At 58.9% G+C, this 13,155-nt stretch overlaps 4 protein-coding genes across 4 annotated transcripts; all 4 read right to left on the reverse strand.

Moving 5' to 3' along the window:
• Window positions 1-1,339: 1,339 nt before the first annotated feature.
• Window positions 1,340-1,837, reverse strand: LINJ_36_6370 (putative centrin; the record flags this gene model as incomplete). Its single annotated transcript, XM_001469955.1, has 1 exon — window positions 1,340-1,837. The coding sequence occupies one exon, from the start codon at window positions 1,835-1,837 to the stop codon at window positions 1,340-1,342; it is 498 nt and encodes a 165-aa protein (XP_001469992.1).
• Window positions 1,838-5,202: 3,365 nt separating this feature from the next.
• Window positions 5,203-6,171, reverse strand: LINJ_36_6380 (conserved hypothetical protein; the record flags this gene model as incomplete). The annotated part of the gene is made up of 1 exon (XM_003392790.1): window positions 5,203-6,171. One exon carries the CDS (start codon window positions 6,169-6,171, stop codon window positions 5,203-5,205), a length of 969 nt encoding a protein of 322 aa, XP_003392838.1.
• A 564-nt stretch (window positions 6,172-6,735) lies between these two features.
• LINJ_36_6390 (conserved hypothetical protein) lies at window positions 6,736-7,707 on the reverse strand (the record flags this gene model as incomplete). Its single annotated transcript, XM_001469956.1, has 1 exon — window positions 6,736-7,707. The coding sequence occupies one exon, from the start codon at window positions 7,705-7,707 to the stop codon at window positions 6,736-6,738; it is 972 nt and encodes a 323-aa protein (XP_001469993.1).
• Window positions 7,708-9,290: 1,583 nt separating this feature from the next.
• On the reverse strand, window positions 9,291-11,525 carry LINJ_36_6400 (conserved hypothetical protein; the record flags this gene model as incomplete). Its single annotated transcript, XM_001469957.1, has 1 exon — window positions 9,291-11,525. The coding sequence occupies one exon, from the start codon at window positions 11,523-11,525 to the stop codon at window positions 9,291-9,293; it is 2,235 nt and encodes a 744-aa protein (XP_001469994.1).
• Between the last annotated feature and the right edge of the window lie 1,630 nt (window positions 11,526-13,155).

Consider the following 13,155-nt stretch of genomic DNA (forward strand, 5'->3'; position numbering starts at 1 on the left):
GCGCGAAGGAAGCAGGCGTCCAAGAGAAGCGGCGAGCTGGCAAACGCCCCCTTTGCGTTCGCGTCGAGCACCTTAGCACCACGATTCCAAAACGAGGGAGACGCGGTGGGTGTACAGAGAGGCGCGCAAACAGTTCGAACGATACGTTACCCACCTAAGCTCCTCCAGTGGCAGCGCACGTCTTGTGTGATACTGGAGGGGAGCAGGGGTGTGTCGCTGTGCACACGTCCCAGGAGTAATTTCTGAAGACAACGCCGATGTTCAGCGGCTACTGAGGCCCGAGCGTTTGTACGTGCTTCCGTGTGCTTGGATCAGCGAGTATAGGGAAGACTCGAAGTGAAGAGTCGGTGATCAGAGTGCTTCGCGTGAAGAACGAACGGGTAGCGCAAAAAAGAGAAGGCACTGAGAGTCGGGCGAGACGGTGCGTGGGTGCGGGAGTGCAGCGAAGCTAGACAAGTGCTAGCAATCCTCTCCCGAATTCGTATGTATGTGATGTGCGCGTGCGTGAAAGACTACTTGGCTTTGATTTTCTTGTTCAAGGCCCATATGAGGAATGAAAAGAGGAATGTAACAGGGGCAGGGACAGCCTTTTAGGTGCCAAACTCAACTACTTTCGAGCGCTTCGTTCTTGGTGATTCTGAGCTGTGCGTGCGTGTGTTCGTCAAAATATCACGTGTATCCGCACATTCAGGGGGCGGGCAAGCACAAAATGAGAGAGGGAGAGAAAGAGGCACGGCATGGTGGGGGAGATTCATCAGGGAAGGGTGCGAGCTTTTCGTTTCAGATAAGCCGGCGCAGCCCTCCAAAAAGCTTGAACGGGTACCCCCGACTCTTCTTCACCGCGCAGCGCTGGCCCATTCAAGACACCAAAGGATGTAGGCTTCGGCATTGCTAACTTTCAGGCCCGCTCTGTCGCAACCTTTTCGTCTTCGGTGTATGCGTGTTCTTCGGCTCACCTTTCGAGCAGCTGGCCTCTTTGGCAGGGAGGACGCCCTGAGTGCACCTGCTCCCTCGCGGCCCGTTCACTCTTGGCCCTCTGTGAGTTTTGTTCCGTTTTTCTTCCGGCTTCCTCGCAAAAGGAAGCTGTCAGCACACAGGAACGCTGCCACATCTTGCCAGACGGGGTACGTGCGGGTCGTTTTTTTTTTGGCTCCGCGCAGCCACAGACACACACACACAAACACACATAGACACCAGCATCACCTCGTATGGCATATTGGCAGCCTCTTCTAACATGTACATCATGAGCAGAAAAAAAAGTGGTCAGTAGTGGCAGGCAGTTGTTAGGGCACGTGCTCTCCCCCTTCACCTCTTTATTTCGTCACAAAAACGACGGCGATCACTTGTCTGACTTCAGCATCCTGTTGAACTCCTCACGAGAAATGCGGTCGTCGCGATCAAGCACATCGCACTCGCGAATGATTTCCTGCAGCACATCCTCCGGGATATCCTCGCCAACCTCCGCCGCCACCCGTTTCAGGTCATCGAGAGAGATGAAATCCGACTTGCCTTCTGTGAATAGCGGGAAGGCAAGGTCCACCTCGTCGTCTCTGTCCTCAGCAAAGAAGCGCTGGCGCATGACGTCCTCGAATTCGCTGAGAACAAGGTTACTGGAGACGCCGCCGCGATCCATCTCCGCCACAAGCTTTCGCACCGCATCCTTGTCCGGTTCGTACCCGAGCGCGCGCAGTGCCACCTTTAGGTCGTTTGGCGTGATGGTGTTCACGCCTTTCACGTCGAGCACGCGGAACGCCTCCTCAATGTCCCGCTTCTGCTGGTCCGTCAAGTCGCGCGGCAGCCGCCGGCCGTCGGCGGTGGAGAAGGCGGTGTTGATCATGAATAACAAGACGAGACCGATGCTCCGAAGAGAGCCGTCGAGAGCTGATGCCGCAGCGAGAGCAGGGACACCCAACTCTATCAAAGGTGTTCGAAGGAACGTAGGAGAAAGGGATGGCACTGAACCAGTTCCTGGGTGAACCACTTATACCACTGCGGTGGCCGATTCGACGCTTCGAAGAGCTTGACACACGCTTGCTTCAACTGTTTGGATGTGGGTGCGCATGCTAACGTTGTATGATACGAGAGCCGACAATATCGTGGAGGATGCATGCAGAAGAAAACGGTGCACGTGGCATAAGCATGCGAACGAGGGGTGAGGCCAACGGAGCGGCAACCAGAAGATGACGGCATGTCGAAAAAAGGATGTTGCATGGGAGTAGCTCGCGCGTATCGGGAAATAGAGGTCTGTGTACCCTGTAAGAAAGCGCACAGCTGCAGCACCCATAGTGAGCCCTTCGCACCGCGTCTGGCAACAGCGCGGTAGCTCATTCAGAACACAAAGAGCTCAGCTGCGAGCTGCCATGGAAAGTCCGTCGCGATGAGAGCGGCATTCGATTCTTTGGATGGGGAATAGAGTCGAACAAGAACGAGCACAAGATGACAAAACAAAGACATCGCACCCCACGCAGCTGCAACGATCAGCGATGAAGCGAATATTGCAGAGGATGGAAGGGAAATCCTGGAGGTGTTCGGGGGTGTGTCGCCAAAGCACGCACAGCGAAAACGACGGCGGCTCAGCATCGAGAAAAAAAAAAGAAAGATTCGCCTGCGGTGCGCCCCTGATCATCGCTTCACAAGACGGAGGTAGCGTCAGCAGAAACTGAGCGGTACGTTCCGTAACCGGTGAACAATAACTGCGACGACGAACCGCCCCCCTCCCCCCAAAAAAAAACACACAGGGGCGCCAAAGGAAGCACGAGCCAACATATATATATATATATCATCGAAGGAGACCCTACTCCACTGCATGGGAGGAGGGAGAGAAGAGGGGGGGGGATAGAATGGGGACTCATATTGAACTGAAAAGCTACAACGGCTGCTGTCGCTCAAACGAGCGCTGGTGTGGGCAGACGCGGACGTGTGTGGCCAGAGAAGGCAATAATACGCTGTTTGTGCGTGTCAGTATCATCCAGGTGGGACCACGGGAGATCAGGGTTTCTCCACGAGGAGTCATCAAACAAAACGCTCACTCCCTTCGACTTCTCGGGCATGGATCTTCGCCTCATGATGCGCACACGCACGAAATCTTCACCATACACTCCACTAGCTCGTCCAACTCCATCTTTCATGTGATTCGATGGCTGTATGCGCTGCTGCAGCGGTTGAGCTGTAGAAACACAACGCAGCGAGGAGAAGTACTAGGGGAGGCAATTGAAGAACAGCCGGCGCCAGCGATGAGGGTGAGTGTGAAGATCTTCTTACGGCAAGCACGAAGTAGAGGGCGGTGCGCCAGTTCTCTCACAGGTCCATAATCAGCAAAATCGTAGAAAACGGATACTCGTTTCTTTGTTTGGCTGTCTGCCTGCTTGTGGTGCGTTGCTGCGGATGATTCTGTAGCGTCTACGGCAATGTCGCTGCATGTGCCTGTGTGGCGCAGCACACGCATCAAAGACAGCAACAGCTCCAGCTACAACGATCCACAAGCGCGCGGATGCGGTGGAAACGCAGGTGAGATGCTCAGCAAGAAGAGGAACGACTGCATTCGTTCGTGGATCAGATGCGCCAACACACGTTGGCGCCGTCTTTTTCTCGGCCCCCTCTTTCTTTCGCCTCGGCGAATATCCTCCCTCACTCGTCCTCATGACAGCGCTGCTGCTCTTCTTCTTGTGATAGACACGGCGACACACACACACACACACACAGAAGCGGGCAAGCAGGCGCCGTCTGTCTCTCTCTCTAGATCTCTCGGCCTCCTCTATCCGCACAGCACATGGCGGACAGAGACGGACCAGCAGGAGGACAGATAACGCAGAAGAACAACAGCGCAGAAAGCCGAGCATGAGGAGGGTGGAGAAAGAAAAGAGCGCAGCGACACTCGTGACTTGAAAAATACGACGGCACACACGCGAACTCACAAACGGACAGTCCCCTTTCTCACGTGAGCCCGTAACACATGAAAAACGTACGAGAGAGCAGAAAAGGAGGCTGCATGCACGGCAGAAACGCCGCGGTGCCTAGGTAGCGACCCAGGGTATGCCCAAGTCAACGGTCAAGCTCTTTGCCCTGCGTGCACTCGATATGCTAGGTACGTCCACTGTGTTGCGTTCAACTCTCACCTGCCTACCTCCCTCAGCCAGAGGCGCATCCACCGGAGATCGGTGCTTTGGGCAGTGTATGCACGTTGCCGCCGCGGCGGTTGACAGCGGCAGCCCAGCCGCTATTCCCCCCGCCGCCCAGCGCCTGGCCGCCGCCACCGCGGCGGTTCAGCATCGCTCGCAACGAGCCCAGTATGCCGCCCCCGTCGGCTGCCGCATTCGCCGCACGAGGCGCAGGGTGTTGATGCTCCTCTACGACCTGTGCCATTGGCTCGGTCGTGAAGAGCGTTTGTGCAAAGAGAGAGAGCGCCGTCCAGAGCGCGAGGAGGAAGCCCCGCACCGTGAAGGGCTTCTTCTCCACGACACGGCCATTGTGAATGTACGCCATCTATGATTCGGGCACAGCATATGCGGCACGAATGCCAGGTGCACACGCACGTCCACACACCGTGTGGAGAAGGAGCTCGCGACGGAAGCGAGAAGGCCAGATGGCGGCATGCGGGGCAGATGCACGCGAAAACACAGAAAAAGACGACGCGCAGGCGAGGAAAAGCAGATGTAGTCGGATGAAAAGGAGGCAGTGAAGAAAGGACACACCCACGTATCGCGCAGATAGGTCGTGGGAAGCAAGAGGCAGCGACAGGGGAGGAGAGAAGCTCCACAACTCTGGCAGCGCCGCAGAGTGGCAGCTACTACAGCTGTGTCGCCTATCCGTGTGGGTTCTGGGATGGCGATTTCTGTGAAAGGGCGAGAGGGAGGCCGGCCAAAGACGCGTTCACCTCAGGCGTCGGCTACACCACAACAACGAAAGACAAAAAAAAGGAGCGCTGCTGGCATGATCAGCACACACGCGCGGCACAATCGCGTCTCATGAGCTCATCCCTTTTTTTTTTTCGTTTTTTCCTCTGTTGTGTTTGTGGCAAATTGCAGCTCGTCCCTTCTTCTTCTGGTTACTCGTGAGTTGTTACTAAAAGCGGGCGGAGGGAGCACTTGTAGCGGAAGTGTAAGTCACTCGTCACAGCCGAGAGAAGACGCAGTTGTCGCGAACGCCAGCACATACCTGTGTCATGCATGGGTGGCTGAAGAACTGTTCGGCACCCGCATTGCCTCACACCGTTGTTCGTGTTAGTGCTGCGCAGGGGTCACCGCGCGCCAGCGACTCCAACAGCACACAAGCGCGGCAGAGGCGCTGGCTCGTCAGGTAACTGCACTTCTCGCAGGGCTTTGGCACACTCGCCGGCACCGCCTCCTGCTCCTGCACCTCCAGGTGCTCGCCGCTGTAGACAGTGTCCGCGATGCTGCGGGGCCGCAGAGCCTCCAAATCCTTCACTAGTGTGCGGGCAGTGCCTCGAAAAGCCTCTTTAGCATATGTGCACTCGGTGGTGAAGTAGTCCAGCTTCTTGAAGTGCGCGTAGAGCACGATCTCCTTCTCGTATGCGTACTTGAGTGGCTTCACTCGTGGTAGAATACCCTCGCCGGCGCTCACGGCACTCGTGCAGCGTGACAGCCGCGGCGCATCGGCGCGGAGGAGATTCATGAGAATGGTTTCTGCCATGTCATCGGCGTTGTGGCCTGTCGCGATCTTGTCTGCCTTGACCAGCACTGCCCCCTTTTCCAGGGCCTGGCGGCGAAACACGCCGCAGAAGGTGCAGTTGTTGCGCAGTCCGACGACACGCACAATATCGTCCATCGTCCAGCCAAAGATGTCGCGGTACGATAGGATGTGAAGAGGGAGGCCGTAGCACGCGGAGTTGCGCTTCACCGTTTCAAGGCTATCGTCACGGTAGCCAGCGATGCCTTCATCGACGCTAACAAGCTCTATGCGAATGCCGTAGTTGTGTCGTTTGCTGAGCGTGTCGAGCAGATGAATGAGGACGGTGCTGTCCTTGCCGCCGCTCGCTCCGCAGGCGACCACGTCGCCAGGCGCAAAGAGGCGCTCCGCTTGAATGGTGTCGTGAATCTCACCCTCGAAGAGGGCGAAAAAGCACTCACGACACAGCAACTGCCCGTTGCGCGGCCGCTTCACTGCTGCCCGCTCCGCGCCGCACTTGGCGCACAGAAACTTGGGTGGTGGCATCACCGCGCGACACCGCTGAGCTGGCGCAGCGTGTGAGAGAATCGAATGCAGCAGCGCAGCTCTACAGATGGGAAAACCCTCTTGCGCTCCTCAAGAGAAACGCCAGAGGTCGGCACTTCAGAGCGTGGGCTGAGGCACATCGCGCAAAGCCCGAGACGTTTGCGCGTGCACATATGTGCGCGTCGGTGGGAGGACAGTTAAGAGACAGAGTCACCGAAACGGGCGTGCGATGACCGTGTCAGGAAAAGAACGAAAAGTGGTGAAGAGAGAGTAAGAAAGTCATGGACGAGGGCAATAAACCAGAGGCGCAAGTGAGGGGCCACAGCTGAAACCGACAGAGCAGCAAGCCGAGCAACGAGAGGTCCCAGGTCTCCCAACGCTGCTTCCGGTTTCGCCAGAGACATTGATCCTGTGTCTGTTGTGCATGTCTGTGATTCGTTTGTTGCGGATAAGTACGTCTCCACATCGTATGTCGAAGCGCCCAGCCCAGCGCTGCTGGAGGGGCAGCCCGTGCGTGCGAAAGCGCGGCATCCTGGCGGCAAGGCGAGGTATGCCCCGCCCCCGTCACTGCTGCCTCCATGCCAAGTGGCGCACGACCACAGTGGGTTTCTTGCGCAGCATTGCAACCACTCGGTCCTCCATGGACTCACGTTGCTGCTGTTGCTGCTGCTGCTGCATATCCATCGTATAGGAAGGACCGCGAGCAGCTGTCGCTGAAGGCCCTGCTGCCGCAGAGGCAAAGCCCAAGGCGCAGGCGGACGAAGGCGCAGACGGGCGCGTGAACCCGTTCGCAAACGCTGAGACAGACGCTTGCGCAGGAAGTAGCGGATCGTCCTTGCGCGCAAGCAACGATGCGGACACCAACGAAGGCGCCGCGACATCCGCCTGAACAAAGGAGGCAATATCAGAGTAGTAGGCGCTCTCCTCAGTCTGCCGTGATGCCGCTAGGATCTTAGCCGGCAATCGGCCGTTGTTGTGCAGGTGCTGATGTATATCGGACACGATATCCCAGAGAGCGGCGACACTCTCCTGCATCGCCGCCTGCTGTCGCCGCCACTGAGCGGTGTGCTTCTGAAGCGCAGCCTCCATTTCCGCCCGTTGGCTCATCGAGCGCTGGACCATTTCGTTGTAGGCGCCGTGTTGAACGGTGACCTGCCGCTGCAAGTCCCCGTGGGCTCGTAGAAGGGCCGAGAGCTGCCCCTGTTGCAGTCGCACGAGGCGCTGCATTTGCGACAGCGACGTTTTCAATTGCGTCATGGCCGTCGATGCTGATCTTAGCGACGATGCCGCATAGATGTTACCGGTTGCCTGCTGAGTGTCGCCAACAGCGTCGCTGTCGTGTAGTCTCATCGACGGTACGCACGAGTCGCTCTCAGCAGTCTTCTGAGCTGGACAAGAGGATCCTTTGCTCCCGCGCAGGCGAATCGCGAAGCTGCTCAGCTGCGGCGTTGGGCGCTTCGACGAAGTTACAGACGAAACAGCCGAGGCTGCCGACGACACGGCTATGGGGGTCTCGTAAGCGCGTCTTGTGCTCATCGCAGTGGGTGCAGCAGAGTGCGCGCTGCTGAGCTCAGCAATCGTGCTCGGCAGTGCCGAGTCATCCGCTGCAGCGGACGCACCATCCAGCGTGTCTGTGTGCGCACCGGGTGGAGCTGCACGGACAGAGTTAGCGGAATGGCGATGAAGCGATTCCGTCTCCCTTGCAGTACCACACAATCGACTGTGCGCCGCTCCACGGTGGCTGCTCGCAGCGGCGCTGGCAATGTGCTCTGTCGTGCTGCGCGGCTTGCTGGACGTGGCCCTAGCAACTGCAGCGGAGGAAGCAGTAAGCGGTTCTGTTGATTGGGGCCGCTGGTAAGACCGCACGCCGGGCGCTGAATGCAACCCTACACCTACGACCCTCGACGGCACACCGGTTTCCCGGCTGCTGCTTCGTAAGTTGACTTGAATCGACGGTGGCAGCGGCAGCGGCGTAGTCGGCAGTGAAGTCGCGCCCCCAGAAACGTTCGAGTTGGCCACTGAGGACGGAGAAGGGCGCCTTTGCGGCTTGGCGGCGGCGTGCTCCCGCGAAGGCACAGATGCACGGAAGTCGGATGTCACAACGTCGACCGCGAGAGAGGATGAAGAGTACATGAGCTGCTGCGTCATGGCAGCATCCTCCCCCACTGGGGAGGCGCTGGAGCAATTTCTACCGCCGTCGCTAGTGCTGCGGCTCTGGCGACTGAGACAGCTCAAGTTATTCAGCCGATGGTAATAGTCCAGCCCAGATGCGGGCTTCTCAGCTGCTGTTGGCACCGGGTACTTCGCCGGGGAGCTTTGCTGAGGCGTGGTGAGGGGTGCGGGCTCCCCACAACAATCGAGGTGCGCCTTCATCGCCTCAAAACGCATCCCCTGGCCGCAGTGCGGGCACACGGTCCGGGTGCTCATGGAACTACTTGCTAGTTTGCTGACTAACGCATGCCTATCTGTGTGACCATGTACGTGTGTAGGCCGCGCGGACTTGCTGGCCGAGGCGAAAAAGGGGGAGCGCACGTTTGAGGCAAAGGAGCAACCGCCCCCGATCCCGAGATCTCACTGAATGTCTATATCCGTGGGCGCCGCCAGTGGGTGAGCTGCAGGGGGGCGGGGGCGTCGCCGTCAAGACGAATGGGGATCGAGGTGATAGCGGCAGTGGCCATTGAAAGTACGTCGGAAAGGAACAGCGACAAAAAAAACACAAAACGCGTCATGAAAGCCATTAAAGCTCCCGACGCGCGTAGCCACGGCAGAAGGCGGGGGGGAGGGTGGAAACAAGGCACCAGGCCCAAAGTTCGGCGTTATCTGCTGTGGGTGCGCGCCTGCGCCGTGCGGCCACGCAAGCTGAGACGCACACACAAGCACGGACATTCCGGGGTGTCGGCAACGGTCTTCTTCATTTACACTCCCAGCTGTCCCCGTGTCGGCTTGTTTCTGTTTTCATTCTTTGCCTCCCTCTTGCGAGCCACCAGTACTCGGGGACAGGCATGCGACTGCTGCCCATCTCATAGCGGCTCATGCCTCTCCCCTAACATGTAGAGCCTTTGTGCCATAAAAGCTCCTGTAAGCGTGTGTTCCCTATGAGCGTGGTGCGCCTCCGCGCATTAGCGGTGAGCGGTGGTCGGGCGCTTCGGTGCCGCTGAGGCGGCCTTCGCCTTCGAAGACGATCGCTGCGGTCCCTTGCCTGGCTGTCGAGCGCCAATCGATGAGTTGCACACGGCAGGAGAAGCGGTGGCGTTTGCCACGCTTCGCGAATTCGGCGCCGTTGGACGATGCCGCTCCGCGGACGCAGAACGCGCGGCCACCTCGCGCGGGAGCCCCGGCTGCGAGTTCGGTAAGATCGTTTCGGACAAGTCGAAACCGACCGGAGCATCGATCTCAGGCTCCACGAGCTGCTTCAGCTGTTCAGTGTATCGCCGCCGCTTGCTGCGGCAAGGTAGCTGCATGGGGGACACAAAGCCACACCGCTGGGGGTGGGGTGCCGGCACCTCAGGTGGTGTCAGCTCTGCCTTTGCCGACTTGCGCCCCTCAGTCTCCCTTGCTGCTTTCGGAATGGGCGATAGACTGCGCTGCAGCATCGGCGAGCGAACCGTGTGCCGGCTGTGCAGATCGAGCAGCTGCAACGCATGCTTAGCAGACGCGTTCGTGCTGGTGGTCGGCGACACTGTGGTACGATCCGCATGCGATATAGGCGCCAAAGCAGTGCGTGACGCGCTACGCGCCGCTGGGGAGGCCTTTCCTCGTGCGGCGCTTGCGGTCGCGCGGCCACCTCGCGCCCTGCTCGCCCCCGAGGCTGCACGCTTCCCCTCAGCGGCTTGTGGTTGTACTCGGGAAGGCGATGGTTGCGCCGCCACGGGCAGCGGTGACGACGACGAGGTTTTCGGCGCATTCCCTGCAGCTTTCGCGGTGATGTGGAAGAGTGGGACCTCTCTCCGGCTTGACGCCTTTCCAAACAGCCCGCCTCTCGTCGAGGCAGAAGCAGCAGCGCCACTGCGAGGCGCAGACGATGCGCCAGCGACCTGCACACTATCCGAGAAAGCAGACGCGGCACGCTGCTGCGTCGTTGAAGTCGAGGCATGGGTCGATCCTTGTGGCAGCTTATCGGTCGCCCCGACGTCCAGCGGTGCGGTGGTGAGGACATGCAAGTAGGCTGTTGAGGGACGCTGTTTGCGTTGGCCGCTTCGCTCGGCAGGGGCGGCCGCCGGGTCGGGAGTCGCAGCGCTGCGATCGTCTCCCCTCCCCAGCGGCGATGCGGCGTGCGTGGGCGATACATGGCTGCTGCCCTTGTTTTCCTCCAGAACCTCGACCTCGAGTGAGTCTTCCGAGACGATGTCGAGGTCTCGCGATGCCATGACGTGAGAAGCTCCACCGCTGCCCGGGCGCTGCGGACGCACTGTCGCCAACGTTGAAAACCGTGCCTCGCCGACACTGGAAGGGTCGCACTTCTGCAGCGGCGACGCGTTCGCTGACGAGGGAGAGGACGAGCGGCGGCATGCCTCAAAGCTCCACTTTCGCACCTTTTCTCGGGCCCCACCGAAGGCGGTGACGACGCCGCTCGCCTCCCTCTCTTCCCGCTCCTCGCGGCGAGGGGCGAAAGACATCAAGGAGCCGCTGGTCTGCGTCGCTGCCCCGTCGCCGGGCAAGGCAGCCGAAAAGAAGGCAGCAGGCATGGATGCGTAGTACGGAACGACGACAGCTTCCCACATGTAGTGAAAGAGCGCCGCCTCGCTCTCTGCACGGCGCACCGCCCACCAGGAAGATCCGCGAGCGAGCGAGGTGACCGGCGTAGACGGTGACCGGAAGGCCACAGCAGAAGGCCCGTCCATCACCAGCACTTCCTCCTCCGCATCTGCCTTGCTCTTCGCTGCGTTTCGTTGCCCCCAAGTGCAGTGTGGAGACAGAGGCGACACCCATGAGTTGCTGATTCTGGAAATCGAGTCCCGCAGCGAAACGGAGCCTGCAGGAGACGAGGTGGGTAGCTGCGCGGCGACGCCGCGGAGGTACAAGCTGTCGGTCGGCACCATAGCCTGAAACTCTACCACCTCGCTGTGCAGAACCTCCGCCTTCACCTCTGGCCCGCCACGGACGGGCCGATAAGGGTTCCACGACGTCCGCCTACTCTCCAAGGCGGTCTGCAGCGCGGCCTCGCTGTGAGTTGCGGCCCACAGCGCTGACCACAGCGCATGCAGCTCCTTCTCTGCCTTTATGTCCAGCTGCTGTGCAAAATCCAAGGAGGTGCGCCACTCCGACGAGACGCTGGCAATGCTCTGCACCTCACCGCGGCCCTGCACGGAGTGTGAGGCAGACGCGTCGCCCCGGAGCGGCAACGGCACCGACATTTCGGCACCAGCAAAGGACTCGATGGGGGGTACATCAAGAGAACTCGAAGCAGTGTCGCTGCTGAGGACCGGTGATAATGATACGGTGCGTTCGACCGAGGCGCTGTGCGACGGTCTTCGAGAGATTGGCGTAGGTGGCTGTCGCGCAGCCCCGCCACCGATGCCTCCCGCTGTGCCTCCTACCATGTTGAGTGTGCGCGGCCCATCGAAGGGGGTGAATACTCGCCAGAGGTTGGCCCTCGGGGCTTCGTGGGTGGCGTCATGCGACAGTCGCAGCTCAGTCATGCATTCATGTATAACCCGAGTGCTTTTACCATCTAAGTGACGGGGAGGATTTGAGAGAATCGGTTCCGGTTACACAGGAGGGCAGTCGGCGGAAGCCACGGGAAGAACACTGCGCTGAAGACAGCCGCACCGTCTCCGCAAAGGAAGGGAGGTTCAAGAAGTGTGAGGACCGAACAAGAATTGGCAATGACAGATACTGGTCACGGAGGGGCAAGGTACAGCAGAGGGCAATGCGTAGGTGTGTGGAATAGAAAGACCGTGGGTGGTGTACTGATGCAGGCGGAGAGACCGCCGAGGCCAGAAGATGAGCAGCAACAAGAAGGCGAAGTGCTGCCCGTCTGTATACACACGCACACAAGTTCCACGACAGGCGCTAATAAATACGAGGAGAGAGGAGACAAATACAAGAAAAAGAGACGTCACTAAACGCGCGACACGCGAGGGGGGTCCAATGGGAAATAGAAAGGGAGAAGGTGGTCACAACGGCGCACAAACTCTCGCCGCTCCGGGACAGCAGCAGTGTCCCCCAGACTTGCGCTCTTTCCTTGGTGGGGAGGAGGAGACGAAAAATGCGTGATCGAATCGTGTGTGTGTGGTGGAAGGAAGGGGATCGAGAACGGCGATGGAAAGAAGTCGAGAGGAGGAGAGCAACGGCTAGGTGGTGTTGCGATTCAGTTGCGCATTTCGTTGAGAACAGCATTTCACTGTTGCGTGAAGTACGTCGAATGAGGGTGTGAAGACGCAAGAAGAAAAGGGTCAGTGTGTCATCAAGAATGTGTATACAGAAGAGTACGCGGGTGGGGGAGAACAGCGGGGTGAGAAAATCATTTTGATGAAGGCACACACGAAGGGGGGGGGGTAGCGCAGTCATGAACACCGCAGCGGCCGCAGAGAGAGGAGGAGCAACGGATGGCTTCGCGCGTTTCAGGCGTGCGTGTGTACTGCAAAGGCAACACCTCCTTTTGTCAAAAAAAGCGAAGACAGAGCGGTGGTAGAAGGACGTACCTGCACACAGAAAAGCGAACAGTGACTGGGTGTGATACATGGGCAGCCCTCACCACTTCCATGACCCCAAACGTTTCTGGCATAGAGGTTTGTTACCAGGCAGCAATGCGCTTGCATGCGCGTATTCATTTTCTGTTGTTTTCTTTTTTGATCATGTTGTGCTGTTGTTGGAGTGGGTGCTGCGACTTGTACTCTGCCAAACGAAGAGCAGAAAAAGAGCAGGCAGGCGAGAACAAGACGATAGCACAGTCGTGGTTGCCCAATGTGAGCGTCGCGTATGCAGGGCGCACGATGTGAGAAGAAAAGAAACGTGTGCGAGACTGCGCAACTCCTCGAAGGG

Source organism: Leishmania infantum, chromosome 36 (assembly GCF_000002875.2).
Source record: "Leishmania infantum JPCM5 genome chromosome 36".
In the NCBI taxonomy this organism is placed as follows: domain Eukaryota; phylum Euglenozoa; class Kinetoplastea; order Trypanosomatida; family Trypanosomatidae; genus Leishmania; species Leishmania infantum.